The sequence below is a fragment of the Ursus maritimus genome, unplaced genomic scaffold (assembly GCF_017311325.1).
Source record: "Ursus maritimus isolate PB19 unplaced genomic scaffold, ASM1731132v1 scaffold_14, whole genome shotgun sequence".
Classification (NCBI taxonomy): Eukaryota; Metazoa; Chordata; class Mammalia; order Carnivora; family Ursidae; genus Ursus; species Ursus maritimus.
This window is the reverse complement of record NW_024423786.1, coordinates 6,133,706-6,146,619: the sequence shown is the minus strand read 5'-3', so window position 1 is coordinate 6,146,619 and position 12,914 is coordinate 6,133,706. Positions and strand designations below refer to the sequence as shown.

At 36.1% G+C, this 12,914-nt stretch overlaps 1 protein-coding gene across 5 annotated transcripts in view; it reads left to right on the top strand.

Annotated features, from left to right (window-relative positions):
- PPARG (peroxisome proliferator activated receptor gamma) overlaps positions 1-12,914 on the top strand; it is a 154,629-nt gene that overhangs the window by 84,214 nt on the left and 57,501 nt on the right. For 4 of the 5 annotated variants that reach the window (XM_040628436.1, XM_040628435.1, XM_008697869.2 and 1 more), the window contains one exon: positions 8,286-8,424. In XM_040628436.1, the coding sequence (XP_040484370.1) occupies positions 8,286-8,424 (139 nt within the window). Of the gene's footprint in view, positions 1-8,285; positions 8,425-12,914 lie in introns of those variants that run through there. The other variant, XM_040628438.1, reaches the window with a different exon arrangement.

The following is a 12,914-nucleotide window of genomic DNA, read 5'->3' as shown; positions in this document are numbered from 1 at the left end:
AAAAAATTTGCTGAAAATTCACTTGTTCTTTCAATTCTTGTTGTGAACACAAAGCAAGGATTTGAGATAAAACTTTTTGTTTGTTTGATTTGGTAAAACCCGTTCTTCAAATGATTTATTTGAAAACCTAAGAGAATTGGTAAACGCAGAGCTGCATTGCCTCACTTCCCTTTCTCCAAATTGCTCCTTGAGCTACTGATCTCGTTCATTGCTTGCACCTTGCAGGTTAAAAAAGGGGGAGGGGGGGAATTTACTCAGTGTGTCATGGCAAGACAGGGATGAGCTGGCTCAGAACTCATGTTTTCTGAATCCTCTAGTTTGGGTGTTTTGGGTTTTTTCCTCACTATTGCATATGATATTTTGTATATGTGAGGCTTGACATATTAGACAGATGGATACCTTCATCTGATGCCCAGGACAGCCCTGGGAGGTTGAACTTCGCGATGGTCAAGTGGCCATCAAGATGTAGAGATTCTGAATTAGTGAAACTCACCATGGTCATCCATCAGTAAGTGGCAGAACTAGGACCAGAACATGTATCTTATGATTCCTAAGCCAGTGCTCTGTGTTTTCTTATTTCTTATTCCGGAAGGGAGATGTTATTTTTCCACCATTCTTTGTGAAAAGTGTATTTTGGAAAGCTCAAACATTTAGTAATATTCTGCCCAATTATTAAGAAATTTTAAATCTACTCAGATTTTAATAGGTAGTCTTTTAAAATAATTAATTTTAATATACTCAGTGAATCGGTAGTATTTATTATATACTCCAGGGCTAAGAATAAATTGTTCATAAATATTTACCTTATAAAATAAACACTGCTTAGAAAAGATCGGAATCGATCCTCAGTTGGGCTTTTTATTCAGAATAAAGATATACAACACCAGTTAGGTAGGTGTTAGAACATCTAGGGTCTGAAATAAATATTTATTGAATTTCTACTATGTACCAGATATTGTGCAAGATGCTTTAGCATATATCATTTTTAAACAATATCCTGCCTTAGTTTTTGCATCTATAAAATGATGGGGTTGAATTAGACGATCTCTAGAATCTCTTCAATTCAAATAGTTTATTATTAAAGGCAACCTAATAAAGTGAAAAGACACAAGCTAGTAGTCACCTAGTCATTTGCCCAGACTTACTAGCCAATCACATAAACACTTTAGCCCTCTGTCACCTCATGCATAGAACAACTTGGTTGGATTAGCAGTATCCAAGGTCTAATTCCTTTTTAAGGTCTCAAATTCCAGAATGAGTTTCTGAAATACCATTGGCAAGAGACGCTTTCATTTAAAACACTAAAACCTATTCACTGTGTGATTAAAACCAAACTAAAATATCTGTGTCATGGAACTGTACATCAAAAACTAGGGATATACTGTATGGTGACTAACATGATATAATAAAAAAAAAACTCAAATATCTGTGATCTCCAAATCATTATGTATAGCCAGTTATTTAAGATTCCAATGAGTAGTGAGAACATGCCATTTTATTGTGTTAGATTTATATAATTTTGGAGTAAATTGTTGCCAAATTCTGAGAAATACCTGAAGAAACCATTCCGTTTGGTCATCTTGGTAATTTATGTTGATAAGCAGAACTGTGATCGGTTAAGTTTCCATAATACATTATTGTTTTTTATGGGCTGGTGAAGCACTTAGAAAACTAGAACATTTAAGCAAATAGTTCTTCCATGATTCTGTTAGGCAGATATTTGTGGGGAGTTAACATTAGTGATAAGAGCTAAAAACTGAAAGACAATAGCTGATTATAGTATAGTAATAAACGCTAAGTTCTGGAGGGCACAGAAACTTAGAAAATAAAAGGGAGTGAAGAAGATAGCAAGAAGGAGAAAAGAGGAAGGACAAAGTCCAAATGCCATCAAGTTAGGAACAGAAAGGGTCCTGAGGCAGACATGGAGAGTGAATATTTAATCGGATCTGAAGAATACCCTGGATTACAGACTTCCAAGACTAAAATGCAAGGAACGTTATACTAACCTTGGAAGGGGAAATAGACATCTACTCATTTTAAAGATAAGAATAAGAAAAATGTTAGTCGAATAATATAATTTGGCTTCTCCAAGTATAAGTCAGCAGTTCTCAAAATGTGGTCTAGAAGCCTCTAGGGGTCCCTAAGACCTTTCCAAGGCACCCGTGATGTTGAAACTATTTTTATAATAATATTTGGTTGTCATTTACCATTTTCACTCTCATTGTCTCAGAAGTGTATGTGGAGTTTTCCAGAAACTACATGACATGGAATGGTAACATAGCTCTGGTGGTTAATGGACTGTTTGCCTGTTAGGTTCTTGTACATAACAATTTCTCAGTTTTAATTTCTAGTCTGATAAGTATCAGTAGATATAGCCCACATAAACCAAAGTTCATGGGGTTCTCAATAATTTTTAAGAGACTGAAAGGGTCCTGAGACCAGAAAGTTTGAGAACTGCTATTATAAGGGATTGAGGGTTTGCTACTTTGGAACTAAACAAAATTGTCGCCACAGTCTGAATGCAGCCCATTTAGACCAGTGGCTACCAGCAATCAAAGGTATCTTCTTAGCTTATCGACAGTACTCAATAAAAAGCCAGGAAAGTGAAATTAACAAGTGTTTGCCTCATGTATTTTCTAAAGGGTTCTTCGGCAGTTTAACGTCTGCCATTTAGTAGAATGTAGGATATGCCCATAATTAAAATACTAGTTAACCATCAACCTGCAGACTAATTTATGGATTGAAAAGAATAGTTGTAGTATTGCTTATGATAGCTGTTAGTAGGTCTTCTGAAACAGTTTTACAGTGCCCATGGAACAGGTTTCTAGTAGTGATCCTTGCCAAAAATCAAACAGGAATAAAAAGATTAGGCTTGGATTAAAGTGGAATAGCGACAGATTCTTGGGTTATTAATATTTCAGACTTAGGTAGAATATAACCTTTGGCTACTGAATAATACATACACCTTAGAGCTTGCAAAGCTGTCATTTCTTGCTTACAAATTGGACACTTAACTCATTTTCTAGTAGGTTTCATCCTATTTTTGTATCTTTAGTGAAAGATCATTTTAGAACCACAGACTTACCTACAGATAAAAGTAAGTACAGTCTACTATATCATACAGTGTAATCTGTTTTGGTGCTCCTATGTAGGGCCCTAACTCAGGAAGGGTTTTTAGTATGTTCTACCTGCCATGGGAGCTCATTGACTGAGCTTCTCTGGGCCATACCACTTCACAGGAAAGCCAAACACAGGACCAGCACAGGGCTTTTAATCTCACCGTAAAATTAACTTGGGTCTCACTGCACCTAAGTTAAAAGTTTTGTTAAAAGTAAAGCAATTAAGGAGAAGTTGGAGAAAAATTTTTATAAGACAAAAGCAAAAAAGCAGCCATCACCTTCTCACAGACAAATACGAAGACCTCGGAATAAATCTATACCAAAAAAATTTCTGCAGTGGGGATTCATGCATTTCCATCACACCAGTTCACAGACTTTGTGGTAATCAGAAGACTAAGCTATTGAAATTGCACATAGTTTTATAGACTCTAAAATAATAAATAAGAGTGTTGTCAAAGAGTGTTTTCTTGATCAGCAATATGAAGAAACCTCAGGGAAGCCTGCTTCATTCTTCAAATCAATAAATAACTGTACAGAAAAGCACTCTAATAGCCTTATATCTTCCTCGCTAGGTTTCTTGAAATAATCAAAGGATGAGAATACAGTTGGCTATTATGAACTAAGTGTTTTGAAAAAGAAAAGTAAAAGCAACTTCAAAGCTGTATGCTGAAGTGTGTATACATTCAGTTTATTATTTTATGTACATATACAGTACATAAATAATACTCAGAATTATTTTCCTTTAACATTGAAAGACCCTGAATCATCATAAAAAAATAATGTGGAACACTGAAAGATATTGTATGAGTCAAAACAAAACTTTGCATTGTAAGGGTTAAACTTAAATAACATAATTCTCTCATCAAAAAACCTTCCTATCCAGCCATGCCAAATAACTGACTACTCTGGGACCTGCCCCATTCTCAGCTAGCCAAGCAGCATTTTCCACCATGGAGATGAGTTTTTAGAAGTGAAAATTTTAAAAAGTAGTCAAGGAATATCATAAAACATATATGGTCACAATGGCAAAAATCCAAACAAAATTTCCCACCAACGTTTATCAGTGAGAATAGTTCTGCACATTAGCCTTCTATTAGTAAGTGAAATAAAATAACTTTTTATAATATTCAGAGGTCTTCAGAACTCTTTGAGAATTAAGGAGGCTTCAAGTTCCAACAGATCCTTTATACGACCTAATCTTTGAGATACTGCTGACCTCACAAGGGTAAGGAAAACTTCTCCCAAACGAGCAACAATAGCAACACAAACAAACAAAAAACTCTAGGTCTTGACCTGTGGGCTGCAGGCACACTTACTGAGGCAAAGTTTCTCTCATGGTAGATGCCTATAGGAGTACTGAGGTGCAGGATTGCCCCAGAGACCAATGCCTAGAACAGTATCCAGGGCCATCAATGAGGGGGAGCTGAGTTTAGGGCTTTTGAATTGAGCCTGCTTTCTCAAGGGAATTTGAAATAGTCACAAGTCACTGGCACCTCTGGCTTCCAATAGAAGCATCTTTTTGGAAATTCTTTTTGGAAGAAAGAATTCCCAATTTAGATCCTGTAGGATTCCCACAGTTTAAGGTCAATATATGAGTTCAACATAAAATATCAGTCAGTAAACACATTAAGAAGTCAATCAACTTGAATGACATCTACCAAAAATAAACAAAAACAGATTTACGCCCCTCCACCCCATACAAGGAAAGCAGATAATTGGGATTGCCTGATAGAGAATATAGAACAGCCGTGTATGAACTGTTTCAAGAAGGAGGGCAGAATCACAGCAATGAACAAGCAACAATAGATGATCAGGAATGACCAGGCATATTTGAAAATAAATCAATTTATTTAGTGAAGTGAAACTTAAAAAGTGAAAAATATAATTATTGAAATAAAAATTCAGGGAAAGGGTTAAATAGCTATTGGACATAGCAGAAGAAAGCAGAAAACTGACACGTAAATGTAAGGAAATTATTGAGATTGAGAATTACAGTGCCTTACGAATATGTCCTGTCCAGAATCTGCTAGAATTTGAAGCCTCTTAGTTCTTGAAGGATTCGTAGGATCTTTGAATATTAGAAAAGTATGTTTTCTTCACGAATCAATACAAGAGTAATGTACAGAACGGTTCTCACTGATGAACTTTTGGTGAGAGATGTTTCCCTTTTTTTCTCACTGTTATTATGTAGCTTTTGTGATCTTATTTGACCGTTGTTCTGATGTTTACTTTTGCAACCAGTGTTAGTGAGTAATTGATGACAGAAAGATGGAAAATGTAAAGGAGAAGTTCAGAAACATGGAAGGCTAGAATAAGGTCTAACGCTTCTCTAATTCGTGTCAGAACTGATGAACAAGTGAAACCATGATGCAGAAAACATGCCCAAGAGAATCAATGAAAAGAAAACCATTCCGAGACACACTGCCCTAAAACTGCAGAATACCGAAAACTGAGAGAGTGTATAAAAGCAACCGAAGAGAAAAGAAAAAAACACTTCAAAGTCAACTGACGGTAGACCTCTCCACAGCAACAGTGGAAGCGCAGAGATCATGGGATCCGAAGTGAGATGGAAGATAACAGAGTTCTCTGTAATCTTTCAACAGTGAGAGAGAAACGAAACTGTTTACAGGTTCAAAAAAAAACCCCGAGAGACTGAAATAGTAAATTTCAAGGATAGTAAACCACAGAGAGCAGAAGATGTTTGCAACACCTGTAACAGACAGCAGATTAATGCCTAGAATATATAAAGAATTTCTAAAATTCAGTTTTAAGGAAGGGACAATCCAGTTGGAAACTAGGAAATAAAAAATCAGGAAAATACAAATTAAGATCACACTTAGATTCTATTTACACACACTACATTGACAGAAATTAAGAAGTCTGACAATACCAATCTTAGAGGGAATATAAATTGATAAAATCACTCTGGAATACAGTTTGCCTTGATCTTGTAAAATTTCACATTCACTTATTGTACAATCCAAAAAACCCCACTCCTGGGTAACTCTTGTACGTGGGCATCATAAAACATTTACAGGAATATGTATCAAATTACTGTTCATAATAGCAAAATGTTGGCAATAATTTAAACATCCATCAATGTGAGAAGATATCAATAAATTGTGGAATAGTCATACAATAGAATATTATGAAATTGTGAAAATGAATAAATCCTAGCTTTTCACAAGAAAGTAGGTAAATTTTAGAAACCTAATACTAAATTTAAAAAAATAAAAATCCCAAAATACTATATAAAGCCCCCAAACAAACGTAACTGATCAGTGTATTATTCAGTTTTCACATACGGTGTGATTAAACTGTATTTTCTTAAAAGTCGTGAAAACAATAAACACAAAATTGAGAATAATGATTACTTCGTCAAGGGGACACAGAGGACAGGAGCTGGATAGGGGAAGAATACATAAGTATTCCAGTCATGATTTTAAATCTTGGCGGTGGGCTCATGTGTGATAATTATCTTACTGTGTTTTATAATTACATGTATTTTCTACATGTCTGTAATTAATATTACATTTAATAAGATAACAGAAAAGGAAGAGAGTATACCAGTGGCCTTGTGATATCTCAGTCATGACTTAGGATAGAAAAATATCAGAGATGGCCCAGAAAGGAAGTTAAGTGATGTACATCTTCATTCAATAGATTTTAATAGAAGGCTACTGTTGATATTGGGTCATATCCAGTGGCTCCCCATAGAGCTCACAATTTTAATTGGGCAGTGGGGGAGGGGCAGAAAATAAACACTTAAAATAAGTAAATTATATGATATATTAGAAAGTCCTAAGCGTTATTGTAAAGAAAAGAAAAAAGAAAAGAAAAGAAAAAAGAAAAGAAAGAAAAGGAAAGGGAAAACTAGAGCAGAGTGAAGGAGACCAGGAGCTCCAGAGGAGAAGCGGAGGCAAGGACGGGCCACAGTATTAAATAGGGTGTATAAGCCTCATTGAGAAGTTGAGATGTTGGCAAGACGTGAAGGCCGTGAGGAGAATAAGCAGGTGTATATTTAGAAGAAGAGCTTTCCACGTGAGAGAAAGAAGTCAGGAGTCACTTCAAAGAGGCTGGCTTGAAAAAAAAAAAAAAAGTTTGGCTTGAGAGACTCAGAGGGTGGTTGTACCACCTGAGATGGTGAAAGCTGCCAGTAAGGTGAGTTTGCAGTGTAAGATCCAGAGTTTCAGTGTTGGACGTGCTGGGTTTGAGGTAGCGGTTAGATTTCCAAGTGACGTGTCAAGTAAGCAGTAGAAATACTTGTCTAGAATTCAAAGTACAAATCTGGAGAAAATGAAAACGCCTGTCAGTGGCAGAACCAGTACTAGTTCAGGGATTTCTGTACCCAACAGGGCCAGAAGCATTTGAAAGAGTTAAGAATTGAGTTTCATGGAGATAAACACAGTAGAAATGAGTAAGAACACCCTGACAATGAAAAAAAAAATGGAGTTAGCAAACATTTCCAATTAAAATTTCTTTCAGGTCCTTCAATAAAGTATAAATACAGCAGAATTCAATTAGCCTCACATCGACCTATTTGCTATTTTGAGATGGCAGTCCATTGTCTGAGGATTTATATATTACTTCTTCTGTTCTTTCCTATTATCTTTTTTTTTGTAAGCTACAACAGTTATGGAGCACTCTTTCAACTACATAAGTAAATGAAACCAATTCTGTAGGAAATTATGCAACATAGAGAATTCTAAAAAATTATCCACATGTGGATTTTTATTGGCCCTGATCATGTTTTAGAATGAAGTGATTATAACTTTGCCAAATGGCTTAGCACAATAATAAAGGCTGGGGCATGCTGTTGGAATGATTTGCAGAGAGACTGAACTGATTACATGGTGTTTTATTTGCATCACATTAAATCCAGAGCACTTCTCAGAGCGTGCTGAGCTCCAAGTGTAGAGCCAAGATACGGTGAATGACATCAGTTGGCTGTGGTCACTGTTTCAGGGCTGAAGAAGGACACTGGAGCTCTTCTGGTTCTTTATCTTAGAGCAAAGAAAACTGGCAGTTCGGTGACTTGTCTGAAGTCAGCAGTGACAGAGCCTACCTTTTCTGATACCTAGGCCAGTGTACCTTTAGCCAAATGTTGCTGCTTCCATGTGTCATTAAGACCTAAAATTTGCTTCTTTTTTCCATATTCTTTTGCAGGGGTTCTTCCGGAGGACAATCAGATTGAAGCTCATTTATGATAGGTGTGACCTTAACTGTCGGATCCATAAAAAAAGTAGAAATAAATGTCAGTACTGTCGGTTTCAGAAATGCCTTGCTGTGGGGATGTCTCACAATGGTAAGTGAACAGTTAGCACGCGTACTTTACTGTTCTCATTATGGCTTCCAGGTCAGGAGCCTCTAGGGCCATTGCTGAAAATGCGTACAGTTTCCCACAAAATGTCAGATTTCAGAATAGTATATGCTGATAAAGTATTTCTCATTTTGGTCAGAGTCTAGGTTTTTAGTGTAGAATCCTTCTCTCTGTGTTGGGCATCTGCCATGGTGGGAGAAAAGACTTGAAAATATGAGCAATGATAGAATTAACTCGTATTTTAAAGTGAATGTAATGCTTGTGATTAGTTTTTTATGTTGCTTTAATAGCATTAGAAAGAATTATGCTTTTGTGTATCAGTAGTTCCTTTCTACTTTAAATGTAAGAAAATTCTGCAGGTTTCTGGGTATGGAAATTTAAGTGGCATATCAGAATTTAGAATATATCCTTTTTTTCCCCTCTTTACTGTGCAAAGATGATTACAGGCGTAACAGTATCCTTGACATCAAGGAGCATCGTGGATAAAGCAAAGAATTTTAAGGTTCTGTAGAAACATAAGAGAATAGAAGTTTGTTTTTAAAACCCGTATGTAAAATCAAGGAGTGTCAACTTAAGAGAATGTAGATGACCCAAAAAGACCCTTGTTTTCATGAACTGTAGCACTAACTCAGTAAAGTCATGGAAGACAGGCCTATTTGAAGAAATAGTTCTTGATTTCCATTTAGCTCAGACTGCTGTTAACAAAGTCACAAAAACAATTCGATAGTAACTTGACAGTATTATATTTGTCAAGTATTAGTTCTTTGAAAACTCATTATGAGCTCAAGAAATATAAAATGCCAAAGTGATCAAATAAAATCTGAAGTCTCAGTTCACTAGATATTCTATTTGTTTTCTTTATTTTGCCTTCACCTGTGTCAAAACTGATCTGGTAAGAAAATAATGTTTGAAGTCAATCTTCATATGTTAGGACTCCAAAGCATCTATGAAAATTAAAGTTTTATTCCATCATGCAGATGTTTGGTTTTCACAGTGGACATCTTCAAAATATTTGAGAATCGCTAATTGGTTGATATCCAACTCTTTAAAAATAGTTCAGAAAATTATAATTTTATAATTAATATGGGTCATTTCCTCTAAAGGCAAGAGTGTATTATGAAGAGATCTATCAGCTATACTGGGCAGGATGGAGATTTGGGTCTGACTTCCCTCATGGTTGATTACATCTGCTGTGTAACAGTATACAGCTACAGTCATTGATTGCAAAATAATTTACTGGTTTGATGCCATCAATTCCCTTTCTATTTCAGACTTCATAAAACATAAGGGCACATTTTCGAGTCAAGGGTTGTATTTTAGATGATGCAATCAAGTTGCAATAAACTTATTTTATCTTTATGAAGAAATCTTGACGTTGAAATCATTATTACTAAGACTGCCTAGAAAAGCATGCCATTTCTGTTTTTAACGGTATTTATTTTTTGCCCTTTAAAAATTTGTCACTTCACATACCATATATTTACTCTTGCTTGCACACATTCACATAAAACACGTCTCCTTTTGCTTTGCTTATTGTTTATAGGCAAATAAACAATCTATGTAGTATTGACGGTATAATTTTCTCTTCCCAGAAAAATCAAAGCCCATTAACTTAATAATAAAGTCATCATTTGACTTCATATGACAATTAATTTATTCTATTTAGAGAGAAGAGCAATCTTGATAGGGAGTGTTCAGTTAGTTCCTCTTGGAAAGACAAAAAAAAAAGGAATTAAATGTTCTGGCATCAAAGACTTATGAAGTTCAACATTTACAAGTTTGCAACTGTGACTGAGAAAATCCCTTCTAAGAGGTTTTTATGAGAATGTGTTTGCTGCACAGAAAAGATCCATTTGATCTGTGCACACGAAGGGAAACTCAGCAACGAGGTTTTGAGTAGTTTTGCCTGTTATCCTGGGAAAGGAAACATTACCAAATACAAAGTTTCCTAGGAGGTTGTAGTAACTATTTAAAACTATTTTGTTAATTTATTAATGTTTTATGTGAAAGGACCTCACTGTAATAACCCACCCAGCCTATCAAGAACCTTCTAGTGTTATACCAAAATCAGCACCTCGATGCTTTCCATACACACAAGAAGAGATGACCATTCTCCCAAAGTAAATTTACTCTGTTCTCTGTTACTGCTGTTTCTGCTCTTTGATCTCTGTTTCATCCAGATGCATTAGCCACCCACTCCCAGCCTTAAAGGAGGCTTCTAGGTAACCTTCAAGGAACCCTCAGGGCCCTGGGGAACATTGTTGAAAAATCACGGAAACAAGGATTGGTAGATCTTTCAACTTTGAAATTTCTATGATTCTACATAACTCAAACAACCTACCTCGCTGAGTTTTTCACTTTTCAACAAACTGGACCATATTTTGTAGACATTGTCACCGTTTTCTCACATAGGCAGGTATCTGGCATCTCTCAACTGCCTGAATTTCAAAGTTTGCACCTGTGTGTTTTGGTGCCATAACATATAATTCATATGCCTGAATCAGGTCTTCTGGACGTTCTGAACAATTGCTCAGCAATTTAAGGCAGTACATTTGATAGTCACATTTGATATAGCCTCAGAGTACAAATCCGAAGCAGTCTGGGCTAAAGAAAGTATAAGTGGTATGTTCGGTTAACGGCATATTGTTCCCTCTTCAGATGGAACTTTCGTCTTGATCGTGACATGTAGCCTAAACATTGTAGGACAGAAAGATTGCAGAATTCTTACACCTGGGAACCCAGTTGTTTCTCAGAGATCTGTTTTCAGCATTGAGTAGAAAAGCAAGCAAGTGTCGGACTGATGTGCTTTGGGATCGTATTTTTTGTTTTTCTGTAGTGGTCAGGATAAACACGTGTTGCAGTTGTCTTGGTCATTTGACATACCATCGTTTCTAGACCACGGGTCAATCCCGCGATCACTCCCCTGTCTTCCTGAGTCATGCTAAGCACCGTCAGTTCAATATCCTGCCAGACACCTTTCCAGGAAAGCTCCAAATGAAAGTAAAGCAGAAACCAAGACCCAGCTTCCTGGGCTACTCAGAGGTGCATGTGACTTACCAGGTGGTCGCGGCATCACCTGCTACTTGTTCATTTTGAATTAGTGGAGCTGGTATCTACAGACGCCTGATAAAAATACCCTCGTAGATTAATGTCATTTCTTCAGTCATATGGGCCCTCACACACACTTTTATATTTTTTTCTTAGTATAATTTTTGTTTTAAAGTCCTGTTGTCAAGATCCCTGACATGAATCATATTTTTTAAATGTGTCTTCTTTATTTTTGATAATTTATTCATTAAGAATTCTGACTATTGAATATTTCATTTTTGGAGCTGCTTTTCATGTATGAACTAAGTAATAAAATTGTAAGTGCAGGCTGTTCATTTTAAAAAATATGAAGTAGAGAAGAATTGACTTATGTTACTTATGAGTCACTTAGCTAGGTTTTCCCTATGTCACTGAGATTTGAATGAAAATGACACTTTTCATAAATATAAAAATTAGTGAAATCTTAGTTTTACTGATCAGGACATTCTATTATATAAATCATGGGTTTTTTTCCTGTTATTAAAAAAAAAGCTGACAACTTTAAAAGTAATTTCTCAGCAGCTTCATAAAAATCCAGAAAAAGGGTTTCACAGATATTTGTGGCACTCAGCATTTTCTAAGGCAGTTCTCTCCTTCCCTGTAAAAAAGAAAAGCATGAATGGCAAATAAGTTTAAACTTCAGCGTGATAGATTTTTTTCTTTAGTCTTCTTTGTAATATAAAGGAAAATTACCCAAATGTTAATTTTCAGAAAATTTCACCAAGTAAAAAAATCCCAACACATGGCAGCTGTGTGCTCAGACCTGCATAGCATTCGTGGTTGCCTACAGGCTAGCCTCCACCTCCTTTTCCCACTGCTGCCCTTTTCAACTTACACGTCAGGTAAACTGTGTACTTTGCTGTTCCTGCACAGCGCTCTATGGTGGAATAACTCTGGGTCTCTGTTTATTATGTCTTTTTGTTCCCTGTCACAATCCTACTTGGCATTCAAGGCCCAGTTGAAACGCCTTCTTCCATAAGACTTTCTAATTCCCCCTCTTCCTCTTCTGTGTGTTTTATACCTTTCCTATGAAACCACACTCTGCTTTCTAAAGCAAGGAGTGATCAGATCGATATTACCAAAGACTAAACTACTGACAGCTGAAAAAAGGATGGAGAGAGAAATAGGGAAATTCAACAGAGGACAAATGCAATATTATGCATTAAGACAGTGGGAAGGGTGAGTGAGAAGAAATGAAATTGAAAAAAATATCAAAGTGTGACCAATGAATACAAGTGTCTGAGGGAAAGACAGACTGTCAAAATTTGTTCAGGGTGTCTGGTTGGGTGATGGGGTGAATTAACCAAGAAAGGGAAACAGGAAGAGGAGATAGTTTAGAGGGGAAAATCAAAAGTTCTTTTCTAAAGTTGCATCCACGTATAAAGGAA